At 44.6% G+C, this 25961-nt stretch overlaps 1 protein-coding gene across 2 annotated transcripts in view; it reads left to right on the forward strand.

The window, feature by feature from the left end:
• The first annotated feature begins 17301 nt into the window (after positions 1-17301).
• The window catches only part of GANAB (glucosidase II alpha subunit), a 55531-nt gene continuing 46871 nt past the window's right edge, over positions 17302-25961 (forward strand). Inside the window, exons 1-6 of one of the 2 annotated variants that reach the window (XM_078786610.1) lie at positions 17302-17361; positions 20679-20780; positions 23436-23544; positions 23715-23842; positions 25051-25227; positions 25738-25803. In XM_078786610.1, coding sequence (XP_078642736.1) covers positions 17348-17361; positions 20679-20780; positions 23436-23544; positions 23715-23842; positions 25051-25227; positions 25738-25803 — 596 coding nt within the window. In that variant the 5' untranslated portion in view covers positions 17302-17347. The remainder of the gene's footprint in view (positions 17362-20678; positions 20781-23435; positions 23545-23714; positions 23843-25050; positions 25228-25737; positions 25804-25961) is intronic. The other variant, XM_078786611.1, reaches the window with a different exon arrangement.

Raw genomic sequence — 25961 nt, forward strand, 5'->3', positions numbered from 1 at the left:
TGCTGATCTCAAAAATAGTTGGTGGTTCAATTCAGTCTGCCGATATGTAAATCCTATTCAAATTTCAAGTCAATCCGATGAAAATTGAGGATTTTAGAAATTTGAAAAAGGTGGTTGACCTTTGGCCTATGTTGACCTTTTGGCCGAAGCTGATCTCAAAAATAGTGGGTGGTTGAATTCACTTAGCCGATGTGTATACCCTATTCAAATTTCAAGTCAATCGGATGAAAATTGACGATTTTAGATATTTGAAAAAAAGTGATTGACCTTTGTTGGCCTTTGTTGACCTTGGTCAAATGGTCATTATTGACCTTTTGAGCTTTTAACCCCAAAATATATAGGATTTTGTCGGACCACAAACTCTACCATTTTGTGAAGTTTCATGAAGATCGGTTTAAAATTGCGACCTGCAGGCACGTGTAAGTGAGTGGACAGACAAACACACAAACAAACACAAACACACAACCTGGAGTGATCAACATAATTGCAAAACAAACACACGCACAAACCGGAGTGATCAACATACATGCAAAAAAATATATATATTTGCCAAGTAACAAACAGACAAACGGACTCATGCAATACCCTCTCCTCCTGCGAGGGTAATTATATGCAGAAGTATATTTATATCATCATTTCATCCGTTTTCATTTATTGATAAGTGCATTTTCTGTCAGTCGATTAAAGCCTGGTGTTGTTTTAACGATTACGGTGGCTAGCTTGAGATCTTCGGGTTCTGAGCTGGAGCCCCCGTGAGCCGTTTAATTAATACCAGGTGGGTTGGTTGATTCAGCCTGTCATCCTTCCGAGGTCAGCGAAATGAGTACCAGCTTACTGTATAGTAGCCGGCTAAGCCGGTGTTGTGAATAAACGCTTACGTATTATGTTGAAAACCAGATTATGCTGGATCCCTTGGCTTGAGAATTCCGCAGCTGTGACGCACCAAATCGCTCAATGGAGGCCGCCATCTTGCGGATGCGGAAGTATGCATCACAAATTGAAAAAAGTTCAACAGGAGTTTGTTTCACCCGTCTTTGTTTGATTCACGATCTTATGCACCTCTAATTTTTAATTAAAATACTTTAAGACCAACCTCGTTATCTTCAACGAAAATCGTCACCAAACACCGGAACCAATGAGATTCGAGCATTTCAAAAATTATTTCAAAAAAGCTTATTATGCGTTTCGGAGGGTGAAAACGGCGTCAAATATTCTAAAATTGACGAAGAATTATTTTTTAGAAATCTCGAGGCCGTCGGGGATAGTTTTTCACGGCCGGAAATATCCGAAGTTGAGACGGAATTCACCGAATTAATCAAGAAGTAAATTTTATCAATTTTAATCTCATCCAGAATGCAAATGGTGTCATTTTAGGTCTGAATTTGCGAAATTTGTGGGCTGACCAATCAGCGATCAGCTTAGGTCAGCCAATCAGCGCCATCGACAAGGTTTGATTAACGACAGTCACACATTACCGTTGAAACGGCGCTATCGTCTGACCTGTCGGCACTGATCTTACTGCAAGCTAACTTCTTCTGGTGGGGGAAGCCGCAGTGCCCAGAGAGAATCAGTCCTGACAGCGACTGAAGTTAGAAGACTACACACATACTGTGAAAACGTATGTTAAGCCCAGTTAAACTTTCTTAAAATAGGCCTTAAGCTAGCACATCGTATAGTTACTTCCTTAAGCTTCTTGTGACATTTATTGTATGTATGTATTGGGGAGGACTGTCTGCTCTTCTCTTTTACCAAGTCTTACCAGGTACGGTACCTACTACACCTACCTACTACCAACTACCTAACCTATTGATGCCATAGTGATGGGTAAAATAGTGGCAAGAGGCTTTGGCTTCGCCAGCTCATTGCGGCTTTGCAGTCGGGTACTCGTAGCCGGCGAAGCCGGTGTTGTGAATGAACGCGTACGTATTATGTTGAAAAGCCAGATTTTGCTGGATCCCTTGAGAATTTCGAAGCTTTGACGCACCAAATCGCTCAATGGAGGCCGCCATCTTGCGGATGCGGAAGTATGCATCACAAATTGAAAAAAGTTCAATAGGAGTTTGTTTCACCCGTCTTTGTTTGATTCACAATCCTATGCACCTCTAATTTGTAATTAAAATACTTTAAGACCAACCTCGGCCCGCAAGGGCCTGGTTATCTTCAAAGAAAATCGTCACCAAACACCGCAACCAATGAGATTCGAGCATTTGAAAAAATATTTCAAAAACCAAATCACTCAATGGAGGCCGCCATCTTCGGAATGTGGAAGTTTGCATTAAAAAATTGCGAAAAAGTTCAATAGGAGTTTGTTTCACCCGTCTTTGTTTGATTCACAATCTTATGCACCCCTAATTTGTAATTAAAATACTTTAAGACCAACCTCGTTATCTTCAACGAAAATCGTCACCAAACACCGGAACCAATGAGAATCGAGCATTTGAAAATATATTTCCAAAACCACATCACTCAATGGAGGCCGCCATCTTCCGGCTGCAGAAGTATGCATAAAAAAATTGCGAAAAAGTTCAATAGGAGTTTGTTTAACCCGTCTTTGTTTGATTCACCATCTTATGCACCTCTAATTTGTAATTAAAATACTTTAAGACCAACCTCGTTATCTTCAACGAAAATCGTCACCAAACACCGGAACCAATGAGATTCGAGCATTTGAAAATATATTTCGAAAACCAAATCACTCAATGGAGGCCACTGTTGTGGAATAAATATTCTTATTGACAATATTGCTAGAATATATCTCAATGTGATCTTGTGTAAAGTGGAATATGTTTTACTTTACAAATGAGCCAAGAGCATAGGACTAGAGCAATATAATTAAAGACAGAATGTGTAACGCTCTTGGACTGCCATCTGTGTCTATCAATATTTAGCCTGTGTTCCATCTATGGAACACAGGCTGCAAATTCCCCCTCAGCAGGTCAGAGCATTTGACCTCTTGAACAGAAATAATGTAGTGCTCTCAGTCTCCCAACATAGAAAGCTGGCCAAAGGAGCCAAATAAGGCTTTTGGATAAAGGAGTCTGGGCCTTTATAAGAAAGAGAAAGTTGCGATTGGAGAGAGAGAACTGGGAGAGTGACGGAGGAGCAGTGGACTGGGAGAGTGACTGAAGAGGAGTGAACAACTGGAGACTGGTCAACAACTGAACGAGGTTCAACAAAGACCTACAGAAGGAGCTACAGCCACGACCGGCAGAACAACGTCATTAATATCTAATTAGTACATTTAGTAGAATACAGCAAAACTCTCAAAAGTGAATAAAACATTGATTTTGCTAAAACGAGTTTCTTGAAGTTTTAATAGTGAATACAGTAGAAATTATTCTTCTACACCACCATCTTCGGAATGTGGAAGTTTGCATTAAAAAATTGCGAAAAAGTTCAATAGGAGTTTGTTTCACCCGTCTTTGTTTGATTCACAATCTTATGCACCCCTAATTTGTAATTAAAATACTTTAAGACCAACCTCGTTATCTTCAACGAAAATCGTCACCAAACACCGGAACCAATGAGTTTCGAGCATTTGGAAAAATATTTCTAAAACCAAATCACTCAATGGAGGCCACCATCGACCGGATGTGGAAGTTTGCATAAAACAATTCAGAAAAAGTTAAATAGGAGTTTGTTTCACCCATCTTTGTTTGATTCACCATCTGATGCACCTCTAATGTGAAATGAAAATACCTTACACAAACACACGAGTATGCGTCGTTATCTTCAACGAAAATCGTCACCAAACACCGGAACCAATGAGATTCGAGCATTTCAAAAATTATTTCAAAAAAGCTTATTATGCGTTTCGGAGGGTGAAAACGGCGTCACATATTCTAAAATTGACGAAGAATTATTTTTTAGAAATCTCGAGGCCGTCGGGGATAGTTTTTCACGGCCGGAAATATCCGAAGTTGAGATGGAATTCACCGAATTAATCAAGAAGTAAATTTTATCAATTTTAATCTCATCCAGAATGCAAATGGTGTCATTTTAGGTCTGAATTTGCGAAATTTTGTGGGCTGACCAATCAGCGATCAGCTTAGGTCAGCCAATCAGCGCCATCGACACGGTTTGATTAACGACAGTCACACATTACCGTTGAAACGGCGCTATCGTCTGACCTGTCGGCACTGATCTTACTGCAAGCTAACTTCTTCTGGTGGGGGAGGCCGCAGTGCCCAGAGAGAATCAGTCCTGACAGCGACTGAAGTTAGAAGACTACACACATACTGTGAAAACGTATGTTAAGCCCAGTTAAACTTTCTTAAAATAGGCCTTAAGCTAGCACATCGTATAGTTACTTCCTTAAGCTTCTTGTGACATTTATTGTATGTATGTATTGGGGAGGACTGTCTGCTCTTCTCTTTTACCAAGTCTTACCAGGTACGGTACCTACTACACCTACCTACTACCAACTACCTAACCTATTGATGCCATAGTGATGGGTAAAATAGTGACAAGAGGCTTTGGCTTCGCCAGCTCATTGCGGCTTTGCAGTCGGGTACTTGTAGCCGGCGAAGCCGGTGTTGTGAATGAACGCGTACGTATTATGTTGAAAAGCCAGATTTCGCTGGATCCCTTGAGAATTTCGAAGCTTTGACGCACCAAATCGCTCAATGGAGGCGGCCATCTTGCGGATGCGGAAGTATGCATCACAAATTGAAAAAAGTTCAATCGGAGTTTGTTTCACCCATCTTTGTTTGATTCACAATCCTATGCACCTCTAATTTGTAATTAAAATACTTTAAGACCAACCTCGGCCTGCAAGGGCCTGGTTATCTTCAAAGAAAATCGTCACCAAACACCGGAACCAATGAGATTCGAGCATTTGAAAAAATATTTCAAAAACCAAATCACTCAATGGAGGTCGCCATCTTCCGGATGCAGAAGTATGCATTAAAAAATTGCGAAAAAGTTCAATAGGAGTTTGTTTAACCCGTCTTTGTTTGATTCACCATCTTATGCACCTCTAATTTGTAATTAAAATACTTTAAGACCAACCTCGTTATCTTCAACGAAAATCGTCACCAAACACCGGAACCAATGAGATTCGAGCATTTGAAAATATATTTCAAAAACCAAATCACTCAATGGAGGCCACCATCTTCGGAATGCGGAAGTTTGCATAAAAATATTGCGAAAAAGTTCAATAGGAGTTTGTTTCACCCGTCTTTGTTTGATTCACATTCTTATGCACCCCTAATTTGTAATTAAAATACTTTAAGACCAACCTCGTTATCTTCAACGAAAATCATCACCAAACACCGGAACCAATGAGTTTCGAGCATTTGAAAAAATATTTCAAAAAAGCTTATCATGCGTTTCGGAGGGTGAAAACGGCATCAAATATTCTAAAATTGACGAAGAATTATTTATTAGAAATCTCGCGGCCGTAGGGGATAGTTTTTCACGGCCGGAAATATCCGAAGTTGAGACGGAATTCACCGAATTAATCAAGAAGTAAATTTTATCAATTTTAATCTCATCCAGAATGCAAATGGTGTCATTTTAGGTCTGAATTTGCGAAATTTTGTGAGCTGACCAATCAGCGATCAGCTTAGGTCAGCCAATCAGCGCCATCGACACGGTTTGATTAACGACAGTCACACATTACCGTTGAAACGGCGCTATCGTCTGACCTGTCGGCACTGATCTTACTGCAAGCTAACTTCTTCTGGTGGGGGAGGCCGCAGTGCCCAGAGAGAATCAGTCCTGACAGCGACTGAAGTTAGAAGACTACACACATACTGTGAAAACGTATGTTAAGCCCAGTTAAACTTTCTTAAAATAGGCCTTAAGCTAGCACATCGTATAGTTACTTCCTTAAGCTTCTTGTGACATTTATTGTATGTATGTATTGGGGAGGACTGTCTGCTCTTCTCTTTTACCAAGTCTTACCAGGTACGGTACCTACTACACCTACCTACTACCAACTACCTAACCTATTGATGCCATAGTGATGGGTAAAATAGTGACAAGAGGCTTTGGCTTCGCCAGCTCATTGCGGCTTTGCAGTCGGGTACTTGTAGCCGGCGAAGCCGGTGTTGTGAATGAACGCGTACGTATTATGTTGAAAAGCCAGATTTCGCTGGATCCCTTGAGAATTTCGAAGCTTTGACGCACCAAATCGCTCAATGGAGGCGGCCATCTTGCGGATGCGGAAGTATGCATCACAAATTGAAAAAAGTTCAATCGGAGTTTGTTTCACCCATCTTTGTTTGATTCACAATCCTATGCACCTCTAATTTGTAATTAAAATACTTTAAGACCAACCTCGGCCTGCAAGGGCCTGGTTATCTTCAAAGAAAATCGTCACCAAACACCGGAACCAATGAGATTCGAGCATTTGAAAAAATATTTCAAAAACCAAATCACTCAATGGAGGTCGCCATCTTCCGGATGCAGAAGTATGCATTAAAAAATTGCGAAAAAGTTCAATAGGAGTTTGTTTAACCCGTCTTTGTTTGATTCACCATCTTATGCACCTCTAATTTGTAATTAAAATACTTTAAGACCAACCTCGTTATCTTCAACGAAAATCGTCACCAAACACCGGAACCAATGAGATTCGAGCATTTGAAAATATATTTCAAAAACCAAATCACTCAATGGAGGCCACCATCTTCGGAATGCGGAAGTTTGCATAAAAATATTGCGAAAAAGTTCAATAGGAGTTTGTTTCACCCGTCTTTGTTTGATTCACATTCTTATGCACCCCTAATTTGTAATTAAAATACTTTAAGACCAACCTCGTTATCTTCAACGAAAATCATCACCAAACACCGGAACCAATGAGTTTCGAGCATTTGAAAAAATATTTCAAAAAAGCTTATCATGCGTTTCGGAGGGTGAAAACGGCATCAAATATTCTAAAATTGACGAAGAATTATTTATTAGAAATCTCGCGGCCGTAGGGGATAGTTTTTCACGGCCGGAAATATCCGAAGTTGAGACGGAATTCACCGAATTAATCAAGAAGTAAATTTTATCAATTTTAATCTCATCCAGAATGCAAATGGTGTCATTTTAGGTCTGAATTTGCGAAATTTTGTGAGCTGACCAATCAGCGATCAGCTTAGGTCAGCCAATCAGCGCCATCGACACAGTTTGATTAACGACAGTCACACATTGCCGTTGAAACGGCGCTATCGTCTGATCTGTCGGCACTGATCTTACTGCAAGCAAACTTCTTCTGGTGGAGGAAGCCGCAGTGCCCGGAGAGAACCAGTCCTGACAGCGACTGAAGTTAGAAGACTACACACATACTGTGAAAACGTATATTAAGCCCAGTTAAAATTTCTTAAAATAGGCCCTAAGCTAGCACATCGTATAGTTACTTCCTTAAGCTTCTTGTGACATTTATTGTATGTAGGTATTGGGGAGGACTGTCTGCTCTGCTCTTTTACCAAGTCTCACCAGGTACGGTACCTACTACACCTACCTGCTACCAACTACCAAACCTACTGATGCCATAGTGATGGGTAAAATAGTGGCAAGAGACTTTGGCTTCGCCGGCTCATTGCGGCTTTGCAGTTAGTGTGGTCAGTTATGGCAAAATACCCAACGAATATTTACCTGCTGGACAAAAGCACCAAACCTGGCATGTATCTTCTATATGTACCCAAGAATAATTTTTTATGAGGAGACAATCGCGACCTTGACCGTGAAGGTCAAAGTCAAGGTCAAAAGGTCAAATTTGGTCGTTTTCAAAGAAACGTATTATTCATTAGCCACAAACCGGGTCATTCAAAAAACGAAGGTCCTGACAAAATCTAATTAGTTATTGCTCATTTGTGAGCAGTTAAAGATGGCAATTTAATTGAAACAAGTACAAAAAGTTTTAATTAAAACAAAAGCCGCGTCGATGTTACACAATGTCTAGATGCAGCTGTGCCTATAACGTCGATGTTATAGGCACAGGACATTCCTATTGATTCGATTACTTGATGTTATTTTTGTGCAAAGTGAAAATATATCTCGGCAATTTCCCGTGCGTGGCGACGAATTTTTAATATATCTCGGCATTTTCCCGTCTGTTATTTCAGGCGGTGTATGACTGACCATGCCGAGATTTTAAAAAAATATATCTCGGCAATTTCCCGTGTGTGGTGACACGTGAACGAAGCTATGCTCCTCTCTCCACATTATTGTGACGACGTATAAATTAAATATTTCATCGTGACGATTGTCATCAAATGGACGAATTTTTAATATATCTCGGCATTTTCCCGTCTGTTATTTCGGGCGGTGTATGACTGACCATGCCGCGATTTAAACAAAATATATATATCTCGGCATTTTCCCGTCTCTTATTTCGGGCGGTGTATGACTGACCATGCCGCGATTTAAAAAAAATATATCTCAATGGACTTGAAGTTACAGGCCTTTGAGAATTCATTTCGTTCTATAAAGGGCAACTTTCATCGGATTTTCTTCCCGTTTTTTTTCAACCGAGTCTAAAACTATGTTAGCGACTGTGAAAAATGAAATGATATATCGAATTTGATTTGAAATAAAACTGTGTGAGAGAGGAAGACACCACGGGCCTACAAAACAGGCCTCAAAGCTATGCGAGTTAATAAAATGGTGGATATTTGTTTATATGAAGGCTCTCCCAGAATGGGTGGAGCTATGGTTCCCAGAATGGGTGGAGCTTTGAGGTTTTGTCTTCTCTGCAAGAACAAGAAGAACAAGAAGAAGAAGAAGAACAACAACAACAACAGCAGAGGGCACTCTATGAGCAGCGTCTGCGACGCGGCTAAAAACGTTACGTCACCGACGAAAAAGTCTACTTTTCTCGAAATGTTTCTCCAAAGCCATGAGTGGCTACAAGATGTTTCGTACATGACAATCGGTGTTCACCATGAGGTTTAACAGGCAATAAGGTGAAATTTGGTGAGTTTTACTGTACATACCACAAGACTGGATGCTTGAGGAATATTGCAATTATGCAATAGGACTCATTTTTGGCACGCACATTTGCAGAGACTGGTGCACTTCAAATTAGCACGGAAGCAGTGGCAGACTTTGCATGGCATAGCACAGGCACACTTGATGAACTCCCGACATGCCAAGGAGACCTCGGGCTGCGTCATCCACAGAGGCTGCCACCCGCCATCACACCTAACCCATCCGAATTCCAAGGGGCACGTTATTGGTCTTGTTGGGGTTGTGCTCATTGTCCATATACCTGTCTGATATACGGCACGTCTGGTGTGGTGTAGCAACGCATTCTGAAAAGAGGCAATGAAGATAATAAAGTCAGAAAGTGAAATGAAATTGAGAATGCGCATGCGAAAAATTGAGGATTCATTACGCCTGTCTAGTCGCTGTCTTGATATTTTCAATCTTACCTGTGTTGGTGGCAGTTTGTTCAGTGGTCTTGGTTTGGTCTTGAACATCATCATCCTGGCTTCATTGATGGAAGTTGTACTGAGTTTGCTGTCATACAATAAGACGACAAACCTTTCCAGGACGGCAAAGACCGGCGATTCCGTTGTCACATTCAGAAACGGTTCTCGTGCTATAGCCAGAAAAGCATCAGTCAATTCGGGTAGCATGTCCCATACGCGCCAGGCTTTCTTCTTACTCGACCAGTGAAACCCAGAAGTGGTGTCACATCCAGTAAAGGCATGGAAGGCTGTAAGCGCTTCGGCACGATCTCCGAGAGTAGCAGAGAGCGATCCTATGTCCACACAAGTGTAGTGGGCACCCATGCCAAATGCTGCCCAGAGCTGAAGGTCATCGTGTTGAGACCGCAGTTTACTGTACACACCAAGAAGAATCACAACCACATCCGTATCCACCGAGCGTACTTGAATAAGGCTGTGTCCACTTTGCAGGGCGTCCAGGATGTGAACCACAATGCGCGTATCGGCCTCTTCATGATCACATCTGGCTAAATCGCTTTCAGCATCTTGCCCTGAAATGAACACAGAAATGCAAAATTAGAAACGAGAACGCTTTCACAAAATGTAGTTGGTAGGAAATCGTCATATAATGGTTTCTCATCAGAATTCCTAACCTGTCATAACAAGTCGTTTTCCAGGTGGAAGCGCCATCTTCGTAGCTTCAGCCGTGAGGTAGGCAAATAGTTCCTCTTTGTTTTCTGAAACTTTCAGGAATTCCACCCACTTGGCGGGAATCTTAGTCTGGTTACCAACTTTGAGTCGGGAGCCTGTACCACGCTTCTCGTGAGTTGCCTCCTTCAGACTGTCTTGAAGAAATCTATCCCAAACGACGTCAAGGCGGTTGGATGTACGGAGTTGTTGACATAGATATGGGTTGAATATGTGCTGAGCGTAATCTTGGAATGTTGACGCCGATTTTCTGGGTAGCGAATGAATCATTACGGCTCCATCGATTATTTTGCAATCATAGACGCTCGGTGGTTCCTCACTGTCATTTTTCGGTAGTAGGCATTCGAGAAGCTGGGATTTCGTGGTAAAAAAACATCTTACCCTGATCAGAAATCGAAGGAGGATAGGATTTGCTTTCCTGCGAAAAAAAATTCCACCATGTCTCCTGCTCGATTCTGGACTGACACGTACAACTGTCCAAACACAGAAATATCATCTTTCAGTTCTGCCATCTTTATTTTTGTCTGGGAAGCCGCTTTCGGTGTAGGTTTGAAGAGCTGGATGTTATTCTTCTTGATGGTTTGATGAATAGATGTCAACTTTTCGGTGAGTACATCCTTGACGAAACACTGGAATTTCTCAGTTCCGATCTTCTCTAGCGTCCGTAGGCAGTCAATGGCGGTCTCCGAGGCACATGTTCGATTCAGACTGATCAGCTCAGGGAAATGGTCCGAAAACGGATTCCCCATATCTGCAATAGCTCGGTACAGAAGCCGAACTTGTCTATGAAAAGTTTTCTGACTGGCGAATCCAGAATCGTAATTCTCATCTGATAAGTCCGTAGTCAATCCGTAGTCAATCCCAGATCTGCTTCAAATTGCATTAATAAGCGTGACTGTTCCGGGGCACACAAGAGCCATTGTCTCAACATTGCCGGGTTCTGAAGGAGACCAATGGCACAGCCACATCCCTTCACGATTTTTTTCATTTGTTAGTGCGCCTCGTCGATCGGGATTGTTGAAAATTTCTTCGAAGTCTTTGCAATCACCCATCCGCCATTCTGGAATTCCGTCGCTACTTCGTCCGGCAGCAGTTTCATGTCCTTCAGATACACGAGCAACCACCGAGCGTAGTTTGTATGATTGAATGCGAAAGCGAATGGGATTACCTCCTCCAAAACTCTCAGAAAGAGTTGAAAGTTACGCTCCCTGTGCACCTTCACCATGGTCAAAACGAGTACCTCATATCGTCGGACCAAATCCCAGAAATAGTAGATCGGGTGCTGCCTGCACATGAGTTTTCGCCAGGATTCCAATGTAATCGTGTCGTCGTCCGAAGCCCCGTCAGCGATAAAGGCGTCTTGTTCCAGCAGAGACAAGCAGATGACAGTAACCTGGTGTGCGTGTCTGTAAGTATAAAGATGAGGAAATTGATTATGTGTTCATAATAATAGAAAAAATCGTTAAGATGGAAAAAATCGTCAGTGTCGTCACTTTACAAACTACATACTCAGAGCAAACTCACCTGGTTCTCTTCAGATGAGAGACATTCAAGAATGACTCGGCAGTACCGGACCCCGTGATGTTTGCCTTCGTCAGAGCGTCTGTCCACCCAGAATGGTCAAGGAGATTTCCTGCGATATTCCAGAGAGACATTTCTATGTGTAGCCCTCCCAGCATGACGACGAAATGTTCCGCACCGTATTCCAGAGGCCATTTCCATTGTATTGACTTGGCAATGGCATAGAGTGGCTGATCGACTGTAAGAACCGCGACCTGTCCAGGGTTCAAGAAATTGATGGCCGTTTTAACGACGTCCATACCATGTTTGATCATCGATGGTGTTGCAGACTTTTCGTAGAACAGTGGAAGCATAGCTGATATCGTTGTTCAATTTATGGAGTCTTGGAGAGCAGCGTGGAAGGCAGACCATGTTACCATATCTCCCTGAGAAATTTCGCATTCTCGCATTTTTTGGATCCAGTAATCTATCCACTTGCTGAGCTCTGGTGCGGTTTCGCCAACTGTTTCCGTTTCTGCGGGCGTCAAAGATGGCTGGGTAGCGGGAGGCATGTACTCACATTTTGTTACGTTTGTTGGCACTTCCAAGACATCATGATAGCTCTTGAGCATCAGCGGCTGGGTACCCTTTGGTGGAAATCCTATCGGTTCTCTAACTTCACCGGGATTGGTTTCTGAAATCTTCTGGAACAATGAAATACCAGTGCCGTGGAATGAAGATGTAGCGGATGTGGAGGATAAATTGTGGTCAATATTGTCCAGAGCCACGATAGTAAAAATCTGTTTTCTGAGCTGAACTGGGCACACGACACCATCCTCAATGAATCGCTCACTCAAAGACACAGCCATTGCCGACTCTATTTCCAGGACACGAGAATAAGAAATGCTGAGCCCTAACTTGAAGAGGGCCTGAATGAGAATTTTGTCTCGAAACTGTGCGTGAATTCTCAGGCCAATATAGATCGGCAGCGGTGGAGGATACGTGTGCCTGTGGCCGTGATCTGTGTCAGTTCCCTTTTTCTTAGCATTAAGAAGTATTGTTTGACACGCGGTCAAACACGCTTGTGACTCCACTTTAGTTTGGTCCTTCAAGTCCGACCAATTCAAGATCATTGTGATCATTGACAGAAGAGACGTGGGTATGGCTTCCTTTTGGCATCCCGGATGAAAATTTCCAGAAAAGGTGAATTTCTTGTGTTCGAACAGGTCTCTGCGAATGATATTGGCAGCTTTCACGAGTGTACGTGCTTCTTCATCATAGTCCCGTGACGTCATATGGTCCTTCAGCAAGTACGATAGCGAATCTCTGTAAACTATCAACAAATTGCGTCCTTCAGAAACTGTCGTTACTTCCGGAAAGTATTCCAGTATTTCATTCTTTAGTCTGCTCCGGTTTGTCAGCTTGTCTATACCGAGGTCACTAAGGCGAGCTTGATACAAGTCATACAATTCACTGAGTTTGAACACAACTTGACCGTTCATAACAGAGTTTTCAACATACAGTGGAACCTTGACTTACGAGTTTAATTCGTTCCGTGACCGAGCTCGTAACTCAAATTGCTCGTATCTCAAATCAAATTTCCCCATTAAAATGCATTGAAATGCTATTAATCCGTTCCAGCCCGCCAAAAACCACACCAATTTTTTTTTAAATATACAGTATATATAAAAATATCTCGCGCTTTATATTTCACCTGTATGCAGCATACAAGTTGGCAGGATGGCCTGGACTGGAGGTACGCACACTTGACTCTAAAGTCTAAACTGTCCAGCCTGGGTTTGAATCCCGACCCAGCTATAACCTGTCATGGGTGAATCACAGGCAGGGTGATTCATCAATGTGTGTACCGCTAAACTGGGCGCCCCGTTTGCGTCCCATTAGTTGTTGGATGTTAAGGATCTCACCGTGTTTTCCACAAAGAGAAGGCGAGCTATCGCCGGCACTCTGAACAAGTTGTGGCCTGGCATGGCATGAACATGAAAACATGAACATGAACATGAAATGTTCGACATGAACATGAAATTTTCCGAAATAACCAAAATGCGAAAACTAAAATGCATCGCTATACGACAGAGATACGTACTGTACTTGAACGGCAAGATAACCACGTGACCAGAACCTACCTGGCGGCGTAAACTCGAAATAACCAAAATGCGAAAACTAAAATGCATCGCTATACGACAGAGATACGTACTGTACTTGAACGGCAAGATAACCACGTGACCAGAACCTACCTGGCGGCGTAAACTCGAAATAACCAAAATGCGAAAACTAAAATGCATCGCTATACGACAGAGATACGTACTGTACTTGAACGGCAAGATAACCACGTGACCAGAACCCACCTGGCGGCGTGAACTCGAAATAACCAAAATGCGAAAAAAAAAATGCAGCGCTATACGACAGAGATACGTACTTGAACGGCAAGATAACCACGTGACCGGGTGGCGAAAGCTCGTAACTCGGATCTCGGCTCGCATCTCAAAGCAATAAACTGCCGGAGCGACGGCTCGTATCTCGAAAAACTCGTAAGTTGGGGCACTCGTAAGTCAAGGTTCCACTGTACGTGAAAAGTTCAACACGAGCTCGTGACTGGGACATCATTTCCTACTCATCTGCCGATGTCTTTTGTTCGTTTCTTTTCAGCGACCGATGGCGATTCCAAAACTTTGTGAGGCAATCGAAATGATATTTTGCTTTGATTGAAATCAAATCAGAACCTCCAGTCAATCTAGCTAATAAATCGCCGTCCTGCAATTCTGTGGCCATTTGGCTAATTTTTTTATCAGCACCAAAAGTCATGCACTCGTGAAGATCAGTTCCAACTGTACCATCCCTGCCACAGAACAAACATTGTCGCTTTGTGTCGTCCACAGACCCGTGACGTTTGCTACGTTTTGCAGTTGCGGCGGCGTCGTCGAAATCCAGGCTGGCCCGTTTCCGAATTCGTTCAAGCTTTTGATCGTTGAATTTTGAGTAGCACGATTTGTGCCACTTCGCTGTGTTTGAGATCAGCTTGCTAACGTCCTCCGGGATGAAGGGCACATTTACTGGCATAGCTTCAAGCTCTCGGAATATGCGAACGTTCTCCAGGAATTTAGTATACACTTCCGACTTTTCATCCCTTCTGTTGAACGCATCCAGTGGGCATCTCAGATTTTCCTGAGTTATCTTCTGATAAATCAGGCACTTATTCCAGTCGGTAGGCCGGCTGGTCTCGGCCTCCGCGAGTAACTGAAAGAGACCAAAAGATACAATTAATATCTCAATACAGAATTGTATCCAAAAAAAATTGTTTAATAAAATACTTGTTTTGTTATAGTGAAAATTCTGGAGCATGCCCCCGAACCCCAGCAGCTCGAGGCGCCCTGACCTACTCATCTAAAATATCTGCCACCCCTCATAATAAAAAGTTCCTATCCACCCATGAAAAGGTTTGAAGAATTGATAGAAATATGTAATTATGTAATTTAACTACTTCACTTGAAATAGTTAATTGCTATATAGAATACTAGCAGAAGTACCCGGCATTGCCGGACGGGGGAGGGGAAGGGAGGGGAACGGGGGGGAGGGGAGGGGAGGGGAACGGGGGGGAGGGGAGAAGAGTGGGAGGGGAGGGGGAGAGGGGAGAAGAGGGGGGGATGGGGCGGGTGAGGGATGGGAGGGGCTGGGAGGGGGGAGGGGTGGGAGGGGGAGGGGTGGGAGGGGTGGGAGGGGGAGGGGTGGGAGCGGGGAGAGGGGGGAGGGGGGAGGTGGAGGGGAGGAGGGAGGGGGGAGGGGAGGGGGAGGGGCCGGAGGGGGGAAAGGGGAGGGGGAGGGGGGAGGGGAGAGGGAAGAGGGGGGGATGGGGAGGGTGAGGGATGGGAGGGTGAGGGATGGGAGGGTGAGGGATGGGAGGGTGAGGGATGGAAGGGGGGAGGGGGAGGGGGGAGGGGGAGGGGGAGGGGGAGGGGGAGGGGGAGGGGGGAGGTGGAGGGGGAGGGGGAGGGGGAGGGGGAGGGGGAGGGGGGAGGGGGGACCCGGCAGAAGTACCCGGCATTGCTGGGCGGGGGAGGGGAGGGGAGGGGGACAGGGGGGGAGGGGAGACGAGGGGGGGAGGGGAGAAGGGTGGGGGAGGGGAGGGGGAAAAGGGAGGGGGAGGGGAGAAGGGGAGGGGGTAGGGTGGAGGGGGAAGGGAGGGGGGAGGGGGGAGGGGGAAAGGGAGGGGGAGGGGTGAGGGGGAAAGGGAGGGGAAGGGGGAGGGGGGGGGAAAGGGAGGGGGAAAGGGAGGGGGAGGGGGAGGGGGAAAGGGAGGGGGAGGGGGAGGGGAAAGGGAGGGGGAGGGGAGGGGAAATGGAGGGGGAGAGGGAAAATGGAGGGGGAGGGGAGAAGGGGAGGGGGGAGGGGGAGGGGAGAAGGGGAGAAGGGGAGGGGTAGGGTGGAGGGTGGAGGGGGAAGGGGAGGGGCCGGGGCTTAGACGCCAAATTACTTCCCTGCTACCCACACCCGCTCGCTATGGGTGTAACAACATCGTTTCTTTTCGGAAATAACAGAAAAAAATCCAACCAAAAAAAACGTCTTGTTCGTCACATATTGCCCACAACAGATGTGTATTTAGGATTAAGACTCACAAATACTACGTAATACATCAGCTACATCAGCTAAACAGCTAGTTTTACTAAATCTGAACCTTCAAAATGTCTCAACTGCATCGATAAATACTCAAACCAATTCAAAATTATTCAAAATCGCACTTACCGCCGCCATTTTGCGAAGAAATGCTCTGCCTCCATCGGAAAATGAAGCACGAAAAGGGCGTTCCCGTCGGTTCCGCACTGCGGCGACGCCCATTTTCCCCTGCCGTACATTTCGCCCTCTTGTGGGCGTATAGTAATCGATCTCGATGTCGATTGTCTCCTCATTGAAATTGCTTGTAGGCATGATAGCCGATAGGGAACCCACACACAAAAAATGGTACTTTTGTCCAGCAGGTAAATATTGTTCCCTTATCTGACCACACTAAGTCGGGTACTAGTATATGGAGCTGTGTATAAGACTGGAAGGAGTATGTCCATTCACGTTGCACGCACCATTGTGTCGCCACCGCACAGCCCCTTCGGCCGCCATGTTGCTAGGCCCAGTGAATGAATTGCCCGCGCCCCGCGCCCGCGCCGCGTTGCCTTATGTTTATGTGTGAAAGTGTTCACATCGACTTTGACTTTCAACTCAAAAAACAAAGTCGAGGTAAGTACAGCACGCGACTACGCAAGTCGAAATATATCTGATACGAGTGGACCTCCCATGATGGGTCGACTGTGTGCACCGGAGCGTGCTTTTTGAGGGACCGCTTGGTGGCGACGAATTCGCATCGCTCATAATCTTTTCAATTTTATATACACATTAATGGCCCCATCTCTCAATGGTGAAGTCACTTAATAAATTGAAGAATTTTGGTATGCGGATCCGAATCTTCACCCACATCGACTCAATTTGTGTTTTTCTGCCACTGCTAACCAGTCCACTGAGAATATGATTCGTCCGAAAACTCCGAATCCGTCCATAACTTTGAGATTTCCTGCTCACAGACAGACAGGGGTGAAAATATAACAGACGTCTACCTTCGCTGGCGGAAGTAAAATTAAAAAGACACGAATAAATCAACAACAATAACAACAACTACATCGAATAAGGCTCCAGTCCAGAGCCAATCGGCGTTCAAAACGTGTTGTGACGTGGCGGGTTAGAGGTGAACGGGAATCATGGCGGCGGACAGGTGGGGAGCGCTTCGATTGAATCCAGTGCACTGGCCTCCTTGGCCATCCTGAATGGAGATCAGATATCGAATTTGCGATTATAAATACCTCCCAATCTGACTGGAACATTCATGCTTTGGATAAATCAACTGTTTGTTTAAATGAGTCTTGCTTATTCATCAAAAATCCTTCATCCATCGACGACCTTTTATTCATGCAATTGAATTTGTACCGATTGGCGCCGGCGTCTTCACCTCGTTATCGAAATTAGAACCAGCATGTGCATGGCGGTTGCCTTTTTATCGCTCGCGAGAGCCGTTCCTTTTTGTTTGTTTTTATGGCCCAGAGACCAAAGAACCGACGTCGACACTGGGAGGCCGGGGCTTAGACGTCATGTCGTCATCACGTTCATTTTTTTAAAGCAAAATCATGCCGTTTGATGCGATTCGGTTTCGTCGATATCGAATTTATAACTATACTATATCGAATCTATTGCACGACATGTATTACATACTTTAACCAGGAATTTGTCTGAAATCAGAAAATCGATGTTTTGTTTTGAAATTCGATGTAATGCTCGGTGGTTGTAACGGTTCGAACGTCTGAGGAGTTTGCGAGGTCGGTGGTTCGAGTCCCGACCGTGCTGCTTCCTTGCTTGACACTTTTTTTTTCTTTTTTTTTGTATACAGAATCGAGGCTCGTGAAAGAGCTAACATTTATCAAACAAACAAGCAAACAAAGTATATAAAAAGGGGAGCGGTAGACAAGATGGGGAGAGAAGGGGAGGAAGCACACAAACACAACATTTGAGAGCAGGGACATCGGGAGATGTGTGGAAGGCTTTCATCCGCTCCGCAGCTCAATGGAATACTGCTCTCCCCTCTGGGCTGGTGCTCCTGCCTCACACCTAGCTCGTCTTCATGCTGTTGAAACCAAAACATTCAGAATCATTGGAATCTCCCGCGATGAAGCTAACTCCAAGGGCCTCTCACTCACTCACCGCAGGCAGGTTGGTGGTCTTTCCGTCTTCTACCGACTCCTCTCTGGCCTTGCCCCCCCAGCTCTCTCTGGGCTCTGTCCAGCAAATATTCCTGCAGGTCGCACAAGATCTGCCTGCAACCCTCTTATGGTTAAACTGCCAAAATCAAGACTCTCTGCTCACCTTCACTCCTTCATTCCTCTTTTCTCCCACCTCTGGAACAAACTCCCTCACTCTCTTCAACCCCACTCCTCCCTCCAGGTCTTTAAAACAGCTGTTCACCACCATCTCTTATCTTCCCCCATCCAAAACATTGATCTTTTCTATCACCGCTAATTTCACCCCAAATCCACTTTTTTGAAATACCAGCTTCTGTCCTGGAAGTCCTTGGTGTCCTTGTGTTTGATACTTCTGCCACCCGCCTCCCCCAAGCCCTCTCCCTCCCACACATCTCCCTGCTCTTAAATGTTGTGTGCCCTCAAGTGTTTGTGTGCTTCCCCTTCTCTTGTCTTCCGCTCCCTCTTTTTATATATTTTGTTTGTCTGGTTGATTTGTTTGTGAAGTAAATGTCAGCTCTTTCACGAGCCTCGATTCAGTATACAAAAAAAAATAAAAAAAATAAAAAAGGGGGGGAGGGCTTGTTGGATAGGTATAAAACGCAAGGACACCAAGGACTTCCAGGAAAGAAGTTGGTATTTCAAAGAAGTGGATTTGGGGTGAAATTAGCGGGGGTAGAAAAGATCAAGGTTTTGGATGGGGGAAGATAAGAGATGGTGGTGAACAGCTGATTTAAAGACCTGGAGGGTGGAGTGGGATTGAAGAGAGTGAGGGAGTTTGTTCCAGAGGTGGGAGAAAAGAGGAATGAAGGAGTGAAGGTGAGCAGAGAGTCTTGATTTTGGCAGTTTAACCATAAGAGGGTTGCAGGCAGATCTTGTGCGACCTGTAGGAATATTTGGGGGACAGAGCACAGACAGGGCTGGGGGAGCAAGGCCAGAGAGGAGTCGGTAGAAGACGGAAAGACCACCAACCTGCCTGCGGTGAGTAAGTGAAAGGCCCTTGGAGTTAGCTTCATCGCCGGAGATTCCAATGATTCTGAACGCTTTGGTTTCAACAGCGTGAAGACGAGCTAGGTGTGAGGCAGGAGCACCGGCCCATAGGGGAGAGCAGTACTCCATTGAGCTGCGGATGAAAGCCTTGTATGTGGTGAGGAGCTCAGGTGTGCCAAGGAAGGACTTCGCACGGCGGAGGATGCCCAGTCGGCGACTGGAGTCGGCGACTCGGTGGTTAAAAAGAACAGAGCACGTACAAATAGCCATAGGTTGGCAATCATAGCGCAGGCTTGGGGGGGGGGGCTGAATGATCTCCTGCATTCAAGTTCCTTGTAAAGAAACTGTGATTGAATAAGAGTTTGCTTGTTGACATGGTTGCTGTATTAACTGCAAACGGCAGGTACACCTCGTTTACCCCACGGTGTTAAAATTTGCTCCAATCACCCTGGCTGGAGTTGTTAGAATCCATATTTTTATGTTATTTAACCTTGTTAAGATTCAACGCACTAAAGACTGCTCAATCATCTTTGGGTTTGGATGCTTTTAGTGTTAGTCCGACAGGAACCAGGTACAGGTGACGAACTTACCTTTGATTTGACTATTCTGGGTAGCTGCCTGATGTTGGCTTGACGATTAAGGTGGCTAGCTTGTAGATCTTAAGTTCCTGAGTTCGAGGCCTTGTCATGCCGTTGAATTAACATCGGGTGGGTTGACAGCCTGTCATCCTTCCAAAGTCTGCAAAATGAGTACCAGATGATTGGTAATGGGGGTGGGGGGCATTGCATCAGCGTTACAGTCGTGCCCCCAGAAAATTAAACAGCCACAGGTTGCATACGAACCACCACCACTCTGCGTTGGATTGCCAACCCGATTGCAATCTGTCATGCCGGTGTTTTGCAGGGAACGTGCTCCATCCATCAATCCACGTGCCATCCCTTCGATGGCCATTAAGCTGGGTGTCCCACCTGCAATAATTAGTTGGTTGTCATTAAAGATCCAGTGTCCTTCGTGAAGAGTCGTTGAGTTATCACCGGCACCCTGAACAAATTGCTAATTGTTACCCAGCTTCAGTCAAACTTTTGACCTGGCAATCTGGTTCTTGAAAATACTCTGGACGAAAGCATCCCGATGGCCGACCCACAGTGAGTTGGTATTAATTGGGGCCGATGTGGTAGTGGTGTTTGGGTTGTTGCCTGGTTCATTTGGTTACATTGATTTGATACTTGTTCTGTTTCAATCACCATCTCCAATAGCGAACTGTGCCATCACATGGTTGAATGTCATCATGCTCCCATTGCTGTCTGCACAGGATGAAACATCTCTTGTGTGCATCACTCATCTTGTGGAGCAGCAATTGCTACGCCGTGGACAGGAATAACTTCAAAACCTGTGAACAGAGCAGCTTTTGCAGGTTTGAGATTTGCCGTGACGCGACTCTGCTTTTGAAGTTCTCTCTTGGGCTTGTATCTCGGTACATATATTTTTATTCATTTCATTTTGATGTGAATTTGGTTTGGTTTACCTTTTGTGAACTTGCTGTGGACGAAAATCCCAGGTTTTTTTATGCCTCCGCCCCCAAAGGTGGCCGGAGGCATTATGTTTTTGGGTTGTCCATCCGTTTGGCTAATCCTCGTTTGTTTCAGCAACCACATGTCCGATTGAGACAACACTTTGAGGGTAGGAGTGACACCGACATTGCATTCAAAAAGTATTCAGACCCCTTCACTTTTTTCACATTTTGTTATGTTGCAGCCTTATGCTGAAATCGTTTAAATTCATTTTTTTCCTCATCAATCTACACTCAATACCCCATAATGACAAAGAGAAAACAGGATTTTAGAAAGTTTTGCAAATTTATTTAAAATAAAAAACTGAAATATCACATTGACATAACTATTCATACCCTTTGCTATGACACTTGAAATTTAGCTCAGGTGCCTCCCATTTCTCTTGATCATCTTTGAGATGTTTCTACACCTTGATTGGAGTCCACCTGTGGTAAATTCAATTGATTGGACATGATTTGGAAAGGCACACACCTGTCTATATAAGGTCTCACAGTTGACAATGCATATCAGAGCAAAAACCAAGCCATGAGGTCGAAGGAACTGCCTGCAGAGCTCAGAGACAGGATTGTGTCGAGGCACAGATCTGGGGAAGCCTACAAAAAAATTTCTGCTGCATTGAAGGTTCCCAAGAGCACAGTGGCCTCCATAATTCTTAAGTGGAACTAGTTTGGAACAACCAGGACTCTTCCTAGAGCTGGCCGCCCGGCCAAACTGAGTAATCGGGGGAGAAGGTCTTGGTAAGAGAGGTGACCAAGAACCCGATGGTCACTCTGGCTGAGCTCCAGAGATCCTCTGTGGAGATGGGAGAAACTTCCAGAAGGACAACCATCACTGCAACACTCCACCGATCTGGGCTTTACGGCAGAGTGGCCAGACGTTAGCCTCTCCTCGGTGAAACACACATGAATGCCCGCTTGGATTTTGCAAAAAAGCACCTGAAGTACTCTCAGACTGTGAGAAACAGGATTCTGGGGTCTGATGAAACCAAGATTGAACTGTTTGGCTTCATCAGAGAAACTCATGTTTGGCTTCATCTCAACAAAAATGTTGTGAAACATTTTTCGCTCCCATTAAGGTACAGCGATAGCTGAATGGGATACTTTAATGGCGGTTCACCACGGAGTCGCATAATATGACTGGTATAAAACCAAAAGGTTTTCAGATTCATAAGTGTATGCAGAACTCGCTGCGTTGCCCTGATGAAGCTCCAACAGGGCGAAACCAGGTCGGTAACTGTGAGTTTTTGCAGGAACTCAGGATTGTATCTGAAATAAGATCTAAAATTACATACTGCTGGATGGCTCCTCCGGAGTTTGGCAGGCAAGGCGTACGTACGTGGCGGTGACGTCACTGCGTGCGCTCATTAGGTTGGAGAACTAAAGAATTATATTCTGATATATATATATATATATATATATATATATATATATATATATATATATATATATATATATATATATATATAATGATATCTTAAAAAGGTGTAGATGAGCAATGACAAAACCTGGTGGATGAGTTGCGTGTAGGACAAGAACAAGTTGATTCGATTTTAGTTCAGGTCTGGATCCAGATGCGGCCTATCGGTGGGATGGAGATTGTAAACTGGTCAGCCTGGTACGCACTCTACCGAGTGCCGTTCTAGTTTGCTGTATGTAATTACTCGCTGATTGCCTATGATAATGCTACAAAATGAAATAAAGGAACGAAAGTTGTTAATGATTGTATTTGAGAATGTACAGGAAGTGTAGGTGTGTAATAATATTGCGCTCAAAGGGCTACAAGGCCACTTCTTCTACAGGTTCCACCAATGTACTTGTCATCTCAATAAAAGTTGTAGAAAGTGCTTTTCGACCTCGAGACCACGTCTCCCTTGGGTTAAGTGTTCGTCACATCCCCCACTCTCCTATACTTCTTTCCACATCCTCCCCCACCCCATCCCTTCAAAGGAAACGTGCTCATGTGACTCCCCTATCCGTGTAGGCATACACCATTGCTCCCTATAAGCGGGACAGATTGCATGCTTTCTCAATCACTGTATTCCACGATAAGGATTTGAATCGTGAATGTAAACTGAACATTATCATACGTGTTTAGCTTTGTGGAAAATGGAATGGCTTTTGTGCTAATGACACTTAAACAGGATGAAAAATTCCCAGTTATTATCCAAGGCAACTTTGTGCTCACATGATCCCTTGAGGCTTTGTGCTCACAAGGCCATCTCCTGAGAAATGTTGATTATCTGACCAATTTCTGTTGTCGTTACAGAGAGTGAATGTGCTTGTGTGTGCCATGATTTGACTTTAAAAAAGATATTTTAGATTTTTTTTTTGTGAACTTTTGAAAATGGTAATTTAATTTAATTACCAAGTTTTTGGGGTTTTTTTGCCGGGAGTAAGGCTCGCGGATGAGCTGTCGCACACAAAGTGTGTGCGCACATGCAGACAAACACGAGATAACACTTGTGTCATACGTCACCTGAGTTTGACCGTTGTCCTCAGGCGGCAGAGAAAGTTCCATCCAGATGTCTCTCCTTACCGTGCATTGCTCGACACCTTGGAGATTTCACACGTGGCGGCATCACTGAACCTTTTGCATGAGAAGACCCAGGTGAGGAAGATTTGGGGGAAGGTTTGATCATATTATGCAATTCAGATAGAAATGAGAGAATTGCTTTGAGGGAGGGCTGCTCTTGTAATACAAATTTCCATTTGAGAGCATTGCGATGCACCTTTGATGATCATCCATTTTCTCGAGACGTGTGCCCGGTTTTACCACAGGTACTGCTCAAGCTGGAGATATGCGGACTGGAGGATAACACCGTGCGGTTCCGCATTACGGAACTGGAGACGAAGCGGCCTCGCTTTGAGGCCTCCGATGTGCTTGTTAAGTCTCCCAGAACCTACAGGTGATCCTTCTAAAATGGTTAAACATCTTGACACACTTTCCAAACCTCTGTGGATATGTGTCTTGACATCGACTGATGTTTCCCATTGTTCAGGTTTTTAATATGCTTGATGAGGTATTTGTAGACTATTATTTATTTGTATTTCTTGGATTCTGTGGAATCTAAAGCTCTCAACATTATTGGAATCTCACGAAATGAGGCACGAGGTCTGTTGCTCTCACATCGCAGGCAGGTTGGTGGTCTCTCCATTTTTTCCCGTCTATTCTCCAATATTGCTCCCTCCATCTTCTCACTCCTCCAACCCTCCCCACCAACCCCAGGATGTACATGTTCTTCCAGTAACCCCCTCCTGGTTATAAAAATATATAACCACCTTTAGAGGCCATTTTTCCCCGCAAAGCAGGGGTTGGCCTTTTTCGGGAACCGTGGTTGTTGTTGTTTTTTGGTCCCCTTTTTGAAGCAATGTTTTACGGCCGGATGCCCTTCCTGACGCCAACCCTTTTTGCCGCCTTTAACGACAAACAGGGAATTACCAGTGAACTGGTACTCAATTAGCCGACCTCGGAAGGATGACAGGCTGAGTCAACCCCCCTGGCGTTAATTCGGCGATTGACCGGGATTCGAACCCAGGATCCTAGGATCCTAAGCCGGCACCCTAGCCGCTAGCCCAACACCAACGCTAGCCCAACCTCCTGGTTAAACTTCCAAAATCCAGGTTGACGACACCTCAACTCTTACTCATCACTTCTCTTGTTTATGGAACCATCTTCCAGATGCTGTACTATCCCACTCTCTCTTTCAAGGATTCGAGCATTTTTTGCCCCCATTCAAAGGCCTCCTCACTCACTGCTGCTGGACATTGCTTCCTTGACCACTTACTGTTCCCTTTTGACATTTGAAATTCACTTTTGTGTTTGCCCTGTTTAAAAGTAATTGCGATGAAGTGCCTGGAAGTCCTGCACGCTGTCTCCAGACCAATAACGGTTGATAGAGCCAAGCTGGCTGTAATATAATATTTAAAACAGGTATGTGACATGTTTATAGCACCACCACTGTACAACAAAGTTGCCAAAGTTTGTACAAATGTGAGCAAGGAAAAAATGTATAAGAAAAATCCCTTTGAACAACAAATGTAAGAAAAAGAGAGAACAAAAGACAAATTGAGTGAGAGCTGAACTTGTGCCGCGGTTGTCATTGTTCAACCATAGGTTGTCTGTGGAGAAACAGACCACAGAGGAGCTCATGCTTTTGGGGCGCGATTCTCTACGGATATCGGTCTCTGCCCGTCCATTTCGCATCGACGTGCTCAGTGGTGGAGAGCTGGTGACGAGCGTCAATGCACGCGGCCTGCTCCTGTTCGAGCACTCACGAACACGAGGGAACACGTAAGTGACCCACGTATGTCGTATACTCTACGCATTGTTTGGTCTTGCATATAAGGGAGGGGGGTTGTGTGTGTGTGTGTGTGTGTGTGTGTGTGTGTGTGTGTGTGTGTGTGTGTGTGTGTGTGTGTGTGTGTGTGTGTGTGTGTGTGTGTGTGTGTGTGTGTGTGTGTGTGTGTGTGTGTGTGTGTGTGTGTGTGTGTGTGTGTGTGTTCGCTCTAAAAAATAAAATAATTCTCCCCTTTAAACTGGTGGTGTTTTGCTTTGGTTGATTGACCAATAGGATCGCTGACTTTGGATGATAGGGTTAGTTTGGAAGGGCCCCAGTCGAGAAGGGGAGGAAAATGTAACGATTTTCTGCTTGCTGACATTTCTTTTTCTCCTGAACACAACTTGTTTGCATAAATACAGATTTCCTCGCACTCTCAGGAAAAATTTAACATTTTCCATATAATTTTGTTCTTCCTTCCCTTACCCACCCCATATTCCTTGTTCTGCCCTGCGGTGGCACAGTCTGACGGAACGAGTTAGTAGCACTGTCGGTAGCATGTGGACTAAACTCAAGGCGGTGTTTACTAGGTAAATGCTTTGCTCGCAACCTCTCTACTGCTCCGCTCGCTTCCTTGTTATTTGTAATCACACGATGCGTTCTACCTGTTACACTTACACTTTTTACCTCTGAACCTTTACGCTGGGTGTGGTTTTGCCGTAGTCATTTAATATTGGGTTGTGTGAGC

Source organism: Myxine glutinosa, chromosome 11 (assembly GCF_964187855.1).
Source record: "Myxine glutinosa chromosome 11, kmMyxGlut1.1, whole genome shotgun sequence".
Lineage (NCBI taxonomy): Eukaryota > Metazoa > Chordata > Myxini > Myxiniformes > Myxinidae > Myxine > Myxine glutinosa.